The 15,395-nt window shown below is 43.4% G+C and overlaps 1 protein-coding gene across 2 annotated transcripts in view; it reads right to left on the reverse strand.

Annotated features, from left to right (window-relative positions):
* Position 1: 1 nt before the first annotated feature.
* The window catches only part of itpr1a (inositol 1,4,5-trisphosphate receptor, type 1a), a 33,689-nt gene continuing 18,295 nt past the window's right edge, over positions 2-15,395 (reverse strand). The window contains exons 37-59 of one of the 2 annotated variants that reach the window (XM_028998665.1): positions 14,503-14,614; positions 14,084-14,116; positions 13,411-13,458; positions 13,018-13,147; positions 12,530-12,708; positions 12,254-12,437; positions 11,606-11,856; positions 11,319-11,519; positions 11,066-11,176; positions 10,880-10,975; positions 10,490-10,624; positions 10,010-10,105; positions 9,711-9,903; positions 9,357-9,479; positions 8,865-9,040; positions 8,363-8,527; positions 8,026-8,215; positions 7,783-7,869; positions 7,585-7,697; positions 7,335-7,500; positions 2,767-2,927; positions 1,322-1,483; positions 2-1,243 (exon numbers count right to left, since the gene is read on the reverse strand). In XM_028998665.1, the coding sequence (XP_028854498.1) occupies positions 1,157-1,243; positions 1,322-1,483; positions 2,767-2,927; positions 7,335-7,500; positions 7,585-7,697; positions 7,783-7,869; positions 8,026-8,215; positions 8,363-8,527; positions 8,865-9,040; positions 9,357-9,479; positions 9,711-9,903; positions 10,010-10,105; positions 10,490-10,624; positions 10,880-10,975; positions 11,066-11,176; positions 11,319-11,519; positions 11,606-11,856; positions 12,254-12,437; positions 12,530-12,708; positions 13,018-13,147; positions 13,411-13,458; positions 14,084-14,116; positions 14,503-14,614 (3,199 nt within the window). In that variant the 3' untranslated portion in view covers positions 2-1,156. The remainder of the gene's footprint in view (positions 1,244-1,321; positions 1,484-2,766; positions 2,928-7,334; positions 7,501-7,584; positions 7,698-7,782; positions 7,870-8,025; positions 8,216-8,362; positions 8,528-8,864; positions 9,041-9,356; positions 9,480-9,710; positions 9,904-10,009; positions 10,106-10,489; positions 10,625-10,879; positions 10,976-11,065; positions 11,177-11,318; positions 11,520-11,605; positions 11,857-12,253; positions 12,438-12,529; positions 12,709-13,017; positions 13,148-13,410; positions 13,459-14,083; positions 14,117-14,502; positions 14,615-15,395) is intronic. The other variant, XM_028998666.1, reaches the window with a different exon arrangement.

Raw genomic sequence — 15,395 nt, forward strand, 5'->3', positions numbered from 1 at the left:
TTCCCCCCCCCAATGTGTACAAATCGTTGTTGGTCTGCATTTGTTTAAATGAAGAGTATCCAGAAACACGTCTTGCAATGAATCACAAAATGTCCATCATAAATATCTTAATCATTCCAATGACTAATGCATGTACATTGTATGATCGTTACATCATTTGGGATGATGATTGATTGGACCTATAACCATCTTGCATGGAAATAATTTTTAATAATAAAAAAAAAAAAAAAAAAAAAGTTGCATCTGTCGCAAGTGTTTGTGAGACCAATGTGTGGAATGTGCTGAAGACGGCAGCCACAGTTTGACATGGATGAGAGTGCTGCTAAATGTACCTGTATATAAAACCATGGTCCAGAGTCCCACAGTAAGTCTGCATTAACAGTACAATACAATATATGCACACCATAGAACCATAAAAAACACATTCTTTCGGTCTTCAATTAGGTTTAACTAAAGATTTAAATAATCATACAGTGGGAATCATTTTTTTCCCCGGTTTAAATTTAAAGTAATTGATGCTGGTTAGATTCTTGCACACATATCCTGTTAAGGCACAGAAATACGTCCCCAACATCAACACATCTGTACCTGGTTGAAGTAAAAACGGTGCATAGGGCATGTTCACTAATGTCAAATCAAATATGTTAATCTATACAAATAGGGCATGGCTAGCATTCCTGTTACTTCCTGGCCAGCTGCTTTCATTCCTGGTCATGTGGAAGACCGTGTACTTGTTGAGATGTTGGTGAGGTGAACATTCTTCATGCACTCAGTCTAAAAAAAAAAAAAAACCTTCTATACTACAAAGGTGGATGTAACTTTAGATGGGTGGTCGTCCGTTTTTCAGAGCCCTGCCTTCATGTGTGTGACTAATGTAGAAAACGTCAGTGATGGGAAGTTATGTTTAGGTTAGAGAGGTTAGAAGGAAATGTTATTGCACCACAAATAAGGCTAAAATACTGCAGTAAAAACAGAAATAAGGGGACGGCATTAATTTTTTTTTTGTCCTTCTATATTATTCACCTACAAATTGTCAGCGTCTGCGGAGACGTCTTACATTTCAGTGACGTGCTTGACGGTGCCACACTCTTCATGTAGATATTGGTGTATTTGTGCACTTATATTTGTGTGTACAGGGCAGAAATTTGCACAGCCCTCAAGCAGGTTGCTGGGGGTTGACGTTGAGGTGGCCAGGGTTACCCAGGAGACCAATCCTCTGCTTATGCTTCCTCTGCTCTGTCATCTGAAACGGCAGGAGATGTAAGTCACACATTAAAATGGCAACCGGTCAGGGTCTGAAAGAGTGGAGGATCAGTCTGACCTGTTCTTTGAGGTCCGTCAGCTGATTGGTCAGGTTGGAGACGAGTCTCATTGTGGACTCGAGTTTTTCCTGCAGGCAGCGCAGCTCGTTCTGCTCCCCCTCACCATCACTGCTCACCAGAGACATGGCCCTCATCCGTGGGAACCAGTCCAGGTTGTGCTCCTGAGGGACCAGGCAGAGGTACATAACAGATGATCCAAATATTACCAAATATTATGGCTAATAAACCCATCCTGTTATTACAGTATTTTTCAGTTTTTACTGGTTAAAAAAAAAACACCAATTCAATGAATCTTAAATACTAAAACTTTAGTCTGAAACCCCTTGACACATTATTTATTGCTTATCACAGAGATACATGTGTTATGTCTGATCAGTTATGGAACACAGGGCACCACACCACGTCTTCAGTTGTGGAGCACAGGGCACTAGGCCACCATTGTAAATGTGCCGCTTGATGGCACTAGAACTTAATCTGATTTCCGATAAAGATGTAATACCTGGATCAGTGACTGCCATTGCTTGGGTTCACTAATGCTTTCAGGATAACAGTGCACCCGGGTACACAGCATACATGCAATGTTGATCATTACCAATCCCAATATACAATAATTTATCGCTATATAGTCCATGATAATAATGATAATCACATTACTGATGATTTGTCAGTATCTATACATTACACGAACGTCAGGATCATGATGTGTACTGAACTGACGAAATTGAGAACTACAAAGCAACATTATATCATAACTATTCAATGGGAAAAAAATCTGTAGTGCATAAGTGGTGTTAGTAGCCTAGTGGGTAAGACACTCGCCTGTGAACCAGGTGACCCAGGTTCAAATCCCACTTACTACCATTGTGTCCCTGAGCAAGACACTTAACCCTAAGTTGCTCCAGGGGGACTGTCCCTGTAACTACTGATTGTAAGTCGCTCTGGATAAGGGCGTCTGATAAATGCTGTAAATGTAAATGTAATGTAAATGTAAATAAGTGCATGTCCTCTGTATGTTATAATGCACTGTCAAACACATTTAATACCAGTTCAGATTTTACATTATTTTTCCTAGTTCTAATATAAATCACATGATACTACCAAATGAATACATCTAACCCCCAAATATGTTTTGTAAGAATGAGACTGGAGAAGACTGGATGGCCGTACAGCTATAGAGCATTTCGAGGTGATAATGAGACCAGCAACCACAGAATTCTATTGAATTTCAGCGACTTGCAGCGACAACTGGAGAAATGTACACTGGCCACGTACAGAGTTAAACTTGAGCCAATGATTACCAGTGGGAATGTAGAGTTCTGCAAACATTAACCTGAGCCTAGAATGACCACTAGCAACCAGGCAACAAGACATTTATATGTGGACATCCTATGAACCATTTCACACGCTAGTATGGTTGAGGGTTTCACCAGGGACTGTGGCTCACCTTGATCATCTGGGCCACGTAGCTCTCTGGCCCGGTGTATTCAGTGGAGTCCTTCACCCTCACCAGGACAATGAAGTATAGGTAGTGCCAGAGGTTGTGCTCCTCTTTAATGTGCTCTTCAAATGTCACGGTCTTATTGTCAAACTTATCCCTCTCCAGCCCTGAACATGACGGAGAAGGACACACTTCAGAACATGTTCTCCGAAAATAAAGTACAACCTGGGACAGAGGTAGTCGCAATTTAAGATTAACATTAAAGTTTGGACCATTAGAGCCTACTAAAGTGAAAGTGAAGTGAAAGTGAAGTGATTGTCACATATGATACACAGCAGCACAGCACATAGTGCACACAGTGAAATTTGTCCTCTGCATTTATCCCATCACCCTGAGTGAGCAGTGGGCAGCCATGACAGGCGCCCGGGGAGCAGTGTGTGGGGACGGTGCTTTGCTCAGTGGCACCTCAGTGTCACCTTGCCGGATCAGGCAACCTCCTGATTATGGGGCCGCTTCCTTAACCGCTAGGCCACCACTGAAGAACTCATTAGAAATATAGCAGAATTAACAACTGCTTATTACCATTTTTTAAGCTAAAGGCCTGATGTGACATATCACAATTATTTCAAACTTATATTAATTTAGTCAGGAAATGTCGACAAAACAGGTATAACATGAATATTTTAAAGCTGTTATTAAGGTATTAAACTTGGTAAATGCACAGAAACATACGTTTTGCAAACTTTGCCAAGCATTTAAAATTTAGTTTGCTCTATCCAATCCAGTCATCATGCTCATTTCACATGGTCATAGGAACACCAGTTTATACACGGTCTTGACCACTGCTGCAAGTTCAGTAAATGCCACTCAGGGACTTGATGCATTCAGAACATTTAAAGTTCTACACGCCCACTCCTGCGTTGTTGTAAAACTGGTCATATTCAACCCCACTGTGGGCCGCACCTGCAGCCACTTTGCAATTTAACCTGTACTTTGGGTACGACTCTTGCGCTACCGCGTCAGCCCTTGTGTGAAGACCCACTTGGGTAAAGACCTGCGACTCGTCCTGCGCGACTCAGCCGAGCACTGAAACCAAAAACAGGTAAAATCACTTATGTTCTTCTCCTACTTCTTTCTGCCGATCATGTGCTTCCAGAGCATTCCCGTCATTCGCTCTAGGCACCCTCCTAGATTCAACACACACTGAACACGCAACCCACACAACACACACTCCCCCAGGCCTCGTCTTGTCACCCTGAGTACTCGTTCGGGCTGTGGAACTGTCAGTCGGCGGTCAACAAATCTGACTTCATTCCCGCTTTTGCAGCAGAACGCAACACCAAGTACTCGCACTGACCGAGACCTGGATCCGCCCCCATGGCTCCGCTACACCTGCAGCCCTTTCCACAGACTCCTACTTCTCTCATGCCCCCCGCCCCACTGGTAGGGGAGGGGCCACAGGCTTGCTCATTTCCAAGGAATGGAGATTCACCCCGGTTTCTGCTACACAGACTTCCAGTTTTGAATTTCATGTAGTAACTATTACACATCCGTTAAAATGTCCTCCAGGTCCGCTGGGGAATTTTGTAGAGGAAATAGACACAACTCTATCCACCATTATAGATGAGGAACTGCCCCTTGTGCTCCTGGGAGACTTCAACCTCGACCTCCTCAAGCCACAAACAGCTGATTTCCAAAATTTCATCTCGGCATCCAACCTCACACTTCTCAGCACGCCCGCAACGCAAAAACAACTTGATCTCGTACTTACACGCAACTGCTCCACAGCCAACACATCAGTCATTCCCCCGCATGTATCCGATCACTCTTTTATTCATTTCAGACTATCCCCACTGGCACGCACCCACATCACACTTAACACAATCTCACCGCAACCTCTGCACCCTCTCCCCTACTCGACTGCCTTCTGTTGTTTCCTCTGAGCTTTTCCCCCCAGACATCCTCTCTATTCGGGACCCTAACTGTGCCGCAGACATCCTCTGCTCCACACTAACCTCTTGCCTTGAGAGACTCTGCCCTCTCACCTCAAAACCAACACGTGCAACTCCACCCTCGCCGTGGATCTCTGACAAGGTACGCCGCCACAGGACCCGTCATAGAGCAGCTGAAAGGCAGTGGAGGAAATCCAAGTGCCCGCTTCAACTCCTGAAATCATTCTCTGCTGCTGTCACTACAGCAAAGACCAGATACTTCCAGGACAAGGTAAGCAACTGCACAGACTCTCGCAAACTATTCTCTACTTTAAACCGTCTCCTGAATCCTCCACCCCCTCCCCCCTCCACTTCTCTCTCATCTGAAGACTTTGCTACCTTCTTCACAGGGAAGGTGGCTGCCATTAGCAAACATCTCTCACCCCCTAACCCCAGACCCGCTGTTACCTCTGAAACCAGAACACTGTCTTCCTTCACTCCACTCTCCAGTCTAGTCACCCCACCACCTGCTCCCAGGATCCCATCCCCTCACACCTCCTTCAGTCCATACAGCCCACCATAACATCTCCACTGACACACGGCTTTATTTCTTCACACACAACAGGAACATTTCCCACTGCTTTCAAACAGGCTGTCATTGCTCCCCTGCTCAAAAAACCAACACTAAACCCGTCTGTACTGGACAGCTACCGCTCTGTCTCCAACCTTCCTTTTCTTGCAAATATTCTTGAAAGAGCAGTCCTGGCTCAACTTTCCTCATTTCTCCATGAGCATGATCTTCTCGACCCTTTTCAGTCTGGTTTCAGGAAAGGACATTCGACTGAAACCTCCCAATAGTGGACGACCTTCGTGCTGCAAGAGCTGCCCGCAGATCATCTGTCCTCATCTTACTTGATCTATCTGCTGCTTTTGACACAGTTAATCACAAAATTCTTCTCACCACACTGGATTACAGGAACTGTACTGTTCAAGACAGGTCCTTCAAGGTATCATGGGGAGGTGAGACATCCAAAACTGAGATTCTGAACTTTCCTGGCAACAACTCCCCTCAGCAAAACTTCTCAATTCCAATTGGCTCGCTACTGTTAACACCTACAGTGTCTGCAAAAAGCCTTGCAAAAAGCCGAAACACACCCACGTCACGCCTCTTCTCACCTCTCTCTACTGGCTCCCGGTAGCTGCTCACATTGAGATTTAGTCCTTGATGCTCGCCTACAGGGCTGTAAATGGAAGTGCACCCTCTTATATCAACACACTACTAGCTACCTACACTCCCGTACGCTCTCTCAGATCTGCAAACAAAATGAGACTGAAAATTCCCTCTTCACGGGGTCTCCGAAACCAATCAATTCTATTTTCCTTCATTGTGCCTGGCGGAATGACTTGCCCTGCTCCATTCAACTAAGCCAAGACTACCACCACCTTTAAGAAACATTTGAAAACTCACTTGTTTAAAAAGTATTTCAAACGAGTCTTAACACACACATACGCAGACACACTCACAAAAAAAAAGGGGTATGACGTGATTGTGCATGTCATACCCTTTAAAAAATGATTTTTTAATTTTCATCATAGGTACATTTCAAATGTGAGAGAATATAAAAACAAGTCCAGGAAATCACATTGAAGTTATTTGTTTATGGTGCAGAACATTATTATTTAGCACCTACAAACAAGCGAGAATTCTGGCCCTCTAAGGACACCAGGGACAAGATTGGACATCTGCACAAGAGCAGCTTGGTGAGAAGAGATCAACTCTTGTAGAAAATATTAGAAAACGGAATCACTGACAGAAAACGGATCTCCCTCGACCTGGGACTCCATGCAAGATCTCACCTCGACGGCATACAAATGATCTTGAGAACACTGAGGAAAGAGCCCAGGTTGCTGTGATCAGTTTGAATGCTCCTTTCTGGTCAACTATTATGTAGCTATGGCTGTAAAATGCTTACATGTTCAAATTCTCTATTCTGACTCATCATAAAGTTATTATAGTAACACATAAATATAAGATGATTTCCTCATGATATGAGTAGCTAATTGTAAAGCATACAGTTGGATTACCCAATAAATACTAGTTCCAGACACATAATAATACAACTTTTCAGTAACACATTACCTTTTATGTGATGTAAGCATTAATAAATCAAGCTGGAAGTGCGGTCCGGCAGCCGCGACACTGCCCAGGCAACAAAGGAGTGGCTACATAAAAAGCATTACAAGGTTCTGGAGTGGCCTAGCCAGTCTCCAGATCTCAGTCCTATAAATCTTACAACCTCAAAACATCACAGCCAATGAGAAGATCTGCATGGAAGAAGGGGTCAAAATACCAGGTACAGTTACCAAGGTTACATTATTGAGTATTGAGATGAACTTTTGTTTTTGACCAAATACTTACTTTCTGCATACAAATTAATACAAATTAATACAAATTAATTCTTTAAAACAATACAAAGTGATTTCCTGGATTTTTTAACATTATCTTTCACAGTTGAAGTGTACCTATTACTGACCTCTCTCCTCTTTTTAGGTGGGATAATTTGCACAATTGGTGGCTGCCAAATACTTTTTTTGCCCCTCTATGTGTAGATTGTGTCTAACTGTGAATGTGTGCGCTATTACCGCAGATAAAGCAGGTGGTTTTCAGAATTTCCTCCTTCCTCTGTTTTTCACTTCTAAGGTCAGCAAAAGTGTCGATGATCACACCAAAGATCAAGTTGAGGACAATGATGATGACCATGAAGAAGAAGAGCAGGTCATATACCACCCGTGCAGCAAACAATGGCTCCTACAGTAACCATGAGAATATACGTTCACATGATGTTCATTCTGATGTTACTCTGGCTTTTCATGTGTACATTTTAGAATTTACCTCCTTGGATGGTTTGCGTAGAACATCTCCAACACCTCCTCCACTCCGAAGACCATGGCTGAGCACGGTCACAATGCACATTAACAGCGAGTCACATGCTCTTTCTGCATCGCCTACAGACACACCAGCACACATCAGAAAAAGCACATGCAAAATGTTAAAAGACATAACAACTGAGTCATACACACACACACACACCTTCATCCTCATCGTGTTCATGAGAAGGGCAAGGCTTGCTGCTGTCTGCATTACACACTTCCTCCGGCATGGCAGCAGTGGCCTCTACTTGAAAATATGAGATAGGGTAGAGTTAAACATGGCAACTCACACTGTTCTGTGTATAAGCACTGTGTGTGTCTCTTATTTGTAGGTGGGGCATGTATAGTGATATAGGATTATATAGGAGGAGAGGGTCCTGAAAATGCAACACCCAACACCTACCCAGAGTGATGTTTTGAATTTTGTCCACTTCCAGGATGAAGTCATCCTTAAAGAAGATGTACCCGACGATGGAGAAAAGGTAGACCAGGATGAGCGCCAGGACTGCAGTCAGCACAATGGAGCGTCCATTTCTCGTCACACTCTTTATCACATTTAGCAGAGTCTCTTCTCTGTAGACCAAGTCAAAGAGCTGCAGAGGACAAACAGCCAAAGTCACAAAACCAGCATAAAAGCATGTGTGCAAACAAATCTGGAATTTGTTCAATTTGCCACTTTATCCTCCCAATATACATGTTAGTTGTGAAGTTGTGATGGTAAAGTAATGCTGTGTAAGCACCAGTAGACTGTAGAAAAAGACATGTCCACAAAGCCCCAGAGTGCAGATAAGCAGGTACAGCAGGTGATACAGAAATTCCATGTCTAGCACCATCGCCCGGTAGCCACGTGTAAACGTCCCACGGTTGCCGACAAAACTCAGCAGAAATATCATCTTATTGCAGACCTGTCACAAAACATGTATATGTACAGACATTTAGGCATGCGGAAAAAATAAGACATCTCTTATAGAAAAATTAGTGTGCAATTCATAATAAAAATATATTATTACTGTGTGAATATATGTATAATGAACAGATGAATTGTCTTAGTCCTGCAGACAAACTTTGGGTTCAAATAAACATACAAACATACTGTATTTGTTTCTGTACTCATAGTAAGGTAAGTAGCCTTGAGGTTAACCTACTCAACAAATCCCGCCATATGTGTGTTTGTGTGTGTGTGTGTGTGTGTGTGTGTGTGTGTGTGTGTGTGTGTGAGTGAGCGTATGTGTTTGTACACACGTTGAACGCTCCCAGTAGGGTGAGTGTTGGTTCCAGTCCCACAGAGAAACTGAGGCGCAGGATGATGCAGGCAATCAGGGCGCGGACCCCATGAGTCTGCGGGACCACCAGCACTATACCAAGTGTCAGAAACACACACACCCAGAGCAGCGCAGACACAGAAGGGTCCAGGGTGCCTGACAACACAAAACAAAACATATAGCCAAATTCTACTCCACTGTCAACACCAAGTTTGCACAATATAACAACCTTATACACACTGGAGTCTTAATTAGAAATGGTAAATGTCCACCTTGACTGTGTCCACCAACAACATAATATTGTTCACCAATTGTAGTTTGGTTAGTGACCAACCACCATCAGTTCCATCAATAGGACAGATGAGCTACTGTACGTGCATAACCTATAACAGTAGCTGTACCTAACAGAACATCCAGTAAGCATATGCAGTTAATGCAAATACATGGCAAGTTGTAGGCTTGGGGACCTCACCCCCAGTCGCAGCATCAAGTGGGTAGAAGAAGGCCACCAGCAGATTGATGAGGACAGCCAGGTTAAAGGAGATGTTGCTCCAGAAAGACATGTTCCTGGAGCACCAGTACAGGATCGGCTTAGCTGGAACACAAACAATCAGCGTTTTTCTGGAGAATCTGGGCGTTGTGTCCTTCAAAGTGCAGAACAAATAAATGACAACAATTTGACATTTGACTGGACTGACAGCAATGCACATATACACACACATACAGAGTGGCAGATGAGTATGTGCTGCCTAGTGCAAATTTACACTGAAACCTGTGCTTATATTGTTCAAAAACACACACCAAAACACATCTGATGTGTGGATACCTCTCAGTTTCTTCTGCCACCTCATTTCATTGTAGAGATCATCAGCACTCAGGAAGAAGTCGTTGATCTTGCTGCCCTGCTCGTCTCTCTCAGTGCTGTAATACACACGTAGCTTTGACTCACTCGTCAGGTATGAGCAGATGTTGGGTACCGGGAACACAATCTCTTCCATGGTGCGGTCTTGACGCACAATCTACACACACACACACACACACACACACACACACACAAGGTCTGGATTACGCTTGGAGTGCTTATACGTGTAGCAAGATTGTGTAATATTTGTACAAGTGTGTTACCTCTATTTGCGCAGTGTGTTTGGTATAGTATTCCAGGGCCTGGTCTTCACCACTCGGCTTCAGTAGTAGCTGCAGCTCTTTGTTGTGACGTGCCAGCTGTCAAATACATACATCCATACATACACACACACACACACACACACACACACACACACGTGTATAAAGATAAAAGACAAGTAGACGAGTAAACATTAAGCCACTCGAGCAGTTAAGGAAGCAGCCCCGTAATCAGAAGGTTGCCCGAAGGTCAGAAGGTTCAAATGCCGATCTGCCAAGGTGCCATTGAGGTGCCACTGAGCAAAGCATCATCCCCACATACTTCTTCCCTTGGCGCCTGTCATGGCCTCGCACTTCTCACCAAGGGTGATGGTTAAAAGTAAAGGACACATTTCGTTGTGCCACCGTGTGCCATCACTTTCACTTAAGTATTTGTGCATTTTTTGCATATTTCTGCATGACTGTGTGCATGTGTTTACATACCTGATGAGCAAGGATATAAATATTGTGCCCAACATTGCGTGGTGAGGCTGCGTAATCTTCACCATTCTCCTCCTGCTCTTCTTTGTCCTCAAAGTCTGTCTCCCCCTGCTGGTAAGCCTTCTTCATCACCTCTACCTACAACACATGAAGGACAAACACACGTTAAACTTGTCCATGGCTAAAAACCTAGAATAAACAAACACTCTATGGCTTTCAAACGTTTAATCCCAGGGCACCCAAATACAAAACCACACAAATTAAGTCCTCTTTTTTCATGATCCTGGCTTCTACTTTGGGATGATCGTCTGTGTGTACATGACACAATAGGATGGCCTGTGTGTATAAATGTGTAAAATGACAAAATTCATGTTTAATGAACTTCTCACTCACCAGTTCTTTGGGTCTCATGTTATAAAGAATCCTCTCAGCATTTTCACTGTCATGGCGACTCTCCATAATGGCTAAGAGTAACTTTGAGGCATTGTTCTGAAGAAAGGGGGTTCACAACAAATACGAAAAGTGAAGAAAATTTAAGTTCCTTAAAACATCTCTGTTTATCCACAGACACATTCGAACCTTCAGTTCGAGCACCAGATCCATCCTTTTTCTGCCCAGTGGATTGATGTCATTCAGGATGAGGGAGATGATGATGTCAATGCCATTAGACTCGTGAGTAGCAATGCAGTTCTGAAAACACACACAAGTACACTGCTTTCAGGGGTGTTTTTACAATCTATACAATCTGTACTGACTGTACTTTTTCAACAAACAGACCTTTGTAATTATTCATACAGAGAATTCTGATTCTTGTATTGATTGTGGCGTGTACCTGGTTGTCATGGCAGGGCCCTTGGCAGTACTCAGTGAGGCTCTCCACAGTCTGGTTGATAAGTGCTACGTTGTGCTGGTTGATGTAGAGGCCCAGCAGTCCCAAGCCTCCTGTAGTGCTGCCACAGATGCAGTCCAGGAACTGCAGAGTCTCACACACCAGGTTGTAGTTGTTCTTGTTCTTCTGACAGCGCAGGAAGTTCTGGCACACACATTTTGAAGTGATTAATGGTATCTTCTACTCAAATAACATAACCATATCATACACATAATACACATATAATATACCTGCAGGTCCCTGTTGTGGTTCTCGCACAGCAGCTGAAGGAAGCGCAGTATTGGCTGCATTATGAGGATGACAAAGCTCATCTCTCCATTATCTGGCGCTTTGTCCCCAGAGCTCTGCTGTCCCTCTGATGGACCATATGACTCTTCGGGATCAGCGTCCCGTCGATATGAGCCATAGGCCTTCTTAGTGACAGCTGAGGCCTCCAACAGCTGCTCACGAGTCTCTTCAGTCACCACCACACCATTATTCACTGCCAGAGAAAAGATTTATTACTAGCACCCATCTAAAGTATAACTTTAACAGATCATAACATTTCAGCTGCAGGACTCCATGCAAATAGCATGGGTGGTAGTAGCCTAGTGGGTTAGACAATTGCCTATGAACCAGAAGACCACAAAGTCACAGGTCCAAACCCCACCTACTATCATCGTGTCCCTGAGCAAGAACCTTAACCTTAAGTGTCTACAAGGCAACTGTCCCTGTGACAGTAATCTGGACAAAATTGAACTGAAAGGTAAGTGATTGTCTGATAAACGCCGTAATGTAAATGTAACAATGTAATTATCACCACAAGAGGGAACCACATCCATCCAATATGAACTCCTTATCATAATCACATCTTCACCACAACTATGGTGACAACCGACCTCGTCTTCTCTGTGGGGCATCTTTGTCTGTTGTGTGGTCATCACGGCGCTTGTTGCCAAGATCGCTGGTGTTCACTGTAACAGTGGCCTTGATCTCCTGTTGAGCAGCCTTCATGCGGTCGTAGAACACCCTGAAGAACTTTTCTGACTTCTTATCATCCGTCAGACGGCAGAAAAATGATCGCTGATATTGAAAGAAAACATAATAATAATAATAACAATATTACGGACTACGTACACAATCACCCAAACACTGTTAAGAAGGCAAATTCAAACCTGTATTGTAGTGTTTCCACCTTCTAGCAGAGCAATAGCAAGTAGGATGCTCTCATGGAACACACGGTCACTGTTCGTGTTCATGATAAGATCAATGACCAGGTCCGATGCCCCCTCCCGATCTAAATGACACTGCACCTCCGCCAGGGACATCTCTCCACGACTCAAACCCCCTACCACTGCAACCACACATAAATGGACAGATATAAAGTGAAAGTGAAGTGATTGTCATTGTGATACACAGCACAGCACACGGTGACACAACATGCTTTTAACCATCGCCTTTGGTGAGCAGTGGGCAGCCATGACAGGCGCTCGGGAGCAGTGTGTGGGGATGGTGCTCAGTGGCACCTCAGTGGCACCTTGGCGGATTAGGCTTCGAACCGGCAACCTTCTGATTACGGGAGGCGCTTCCTTAACCGCTAGGCCACCACCACTATAAACTTTACTACACCAGACCTAAAGGCCAGACAGACAGACATTCGTACCTGACTGCATCTTCCCTGGTCCAACTGGCGAGAGGCCAGAATTACTGAAGGTCGTCAGACTGTCTCTCCTTCCGCTCGCCCTGAAGTTCCCATAATACCGATTAACCAGAATTTGTCTGAGAGCCTCACCCTGCAAATGGATTGGATACATTATTACATGCACTGACCATTCAAGCTTTTCAGTTTACAGATTCATGATAATTTTATTCAATTCTATTTATTACATGCAGTTCATATTCTTCCACCCACCTCGTCCTTTAACCTTGAAGTTTATAGTTGCGTGGACCCACAGTGGTTGTCTAATTGTGTTAAATGTCTTAAATGTCTTAAAAGTGCTGATGCCAGCAATGGTGTCGATGAAGTCAAAGGCTTTATATTTCTTTAGGGACCTACCCTCCTCTGGTCCTCCAGCTGTTTCTGAGGCTGGTTCACATCCATCGCCTAAGTGAGTTGGTGAAGTGAGTTGCCGACAACAGACACTTGCAATGAGTTAGTCATGCAAAAAGGATTTAAACTCAACAAATACAGACAATGAGTGCCCAGCCATGACATGCAAGGTGTTATGGAGTGAAAAGGACTGAGGTTTGAAAAAGAACCTAAATGCACCCATAGACATGATGCGGTGTTTGATAATAACATTTTTCATGATTCTCCACATCTCGCAGTTAAATGAGTAAATGAGTAAAACTACGAAAAAGATTGTATAGGTTGAAGATTATTTTAATAATAAATTGAGATTGTAATGTACATTTTTGCAAAGACCTGACCTATTCATTCACAGAACCAGAATATGATCGCAAAACATTTGTAGAAACATATAAATGTATATTTATTCTACAATATAATAATATTCTGTTTCCCCCATCAATGTTTATAATCTGTTGACCAGTTCAAGCTAGAAGAACAAATTGTCATACAGATTCACATAGCTGCACACACAACTGGGAAATAAATCCCACAAGCTACAAGACAATCAAGACTAAAATAGTCTCCCTAAAAAAAACTAAGGGCAGAAAACAGAGAAGAGAGACAGGAAGAAAGGGAGAGCGGGAAGAGAGAGGACAACCTTATTTAGATCCATTTCATCAAAGGCCAAGAGCTGCAAGAAAGGGAGCGAGGTTAGCAGAGGGATGGCTGTGATTGATTCATTCATCCAAATATGATTATGTTACACGAGCAGTAGTGAGGTGCAAATGCAATATATCACTGGTGAGAAGTGGACATGCAATGAGCATGAGCGTGTTTAAATGCATGTTAATGATTTAAGACACACAGTGGAACTAATTTCTTCTTTGGTTAGTTAATTATGAAGTTTGTGACAAAACTCTGCACTTCGGAACACAGACCTGTATTTAGTTTGTATAATGGCTTTCCCTCGTCACTGGTTCTTTTATTAAATGTTGTGCTGATTGTGACATGGTAATGAGAAATCTTTACAGATTTGTTTTCCTTGCTGCACTATCCTTTTCTCCTACCATCTCATACCTTCTCTCCATATCCTCTGTCTTTGGTCATCATCTCCCTCAGCGTTTGCAGCACTTTTATGCACAAACGTTCCTCGTTCTCCTCCAGCAGCTGCTTGGTGTGTTTGATCAACCTGTAGATGGGAGCAGGGAACGCAAACACTCAAAACCTTCAGCTTGATCCACTGTGTTTCTAGGCAGATGATTGGTTTCATTTGCAGCATTTATCAGACGCCCTTATCCAGAACGACTTACAATCAGTAGTTACAGGGACAGTCCCCCCTGGAGCAACTTAGGGTTAAGTGTCTTGCTCAGGGACACAATGGTAGTAAGTGGGACCCACTAGGCTACTACCACCCCGGTTAGCTATTTCTGGTGTAAAGAAATTGTAGTTTGTGAAAACCTTTAAACTGGCTACATCCTACCTGCCTCAGTCGCACTGCACTCACACTTTACTCTGGTTTATTACCATGTTACCTTGTTATAACCTCGCCATTACCATTCTTTTGCACTATTATTTACTTGATGTTGTACTACAGGCCTCACAGGTGCCTGGTGCCCTATGAACTTTCTAGTTTGTCTCACACTGTTAAAAGTTGAATCTTGCATCATCAGTTACTCAAAAGCCTGGCTAATGATTGTATGTGCTGAGGAAGACTCATGTGCTACATTCCCACAGGTAGGGGTCCAAGAGCTGTAAGTGTTGGCAGGGACATTTTCACTGTCTGTGCAATAAGAACTTGAAGAGACTGCATATGCCGTATAAACTAGACGTTCTGCACTGGCATATAAACTTAATTACTTCAGTATGTGTTTGTGTGTGATAAGAGTGAAGTAGAGCTGCTCCAGTGTGTATTCACTGTCCCACCTATTACTTACATAAACTTAATATACACTGAATCACTGATCTACTTT

This window comes from Denticeps clupeoides, chromosome 12 (genome assembly GCF_900700375.1).
Source record: "Denticeps clupeoides chromosome 12, fDenClu1.1, whole genome shotgun sequence".
Classification (NCBI taxonomy): Eukaryota; Metazoa; Chordata; class Actinopteri; order Clupeiformes; family Denticipitidae; genus Denticeps; species Denticeps clupeoides.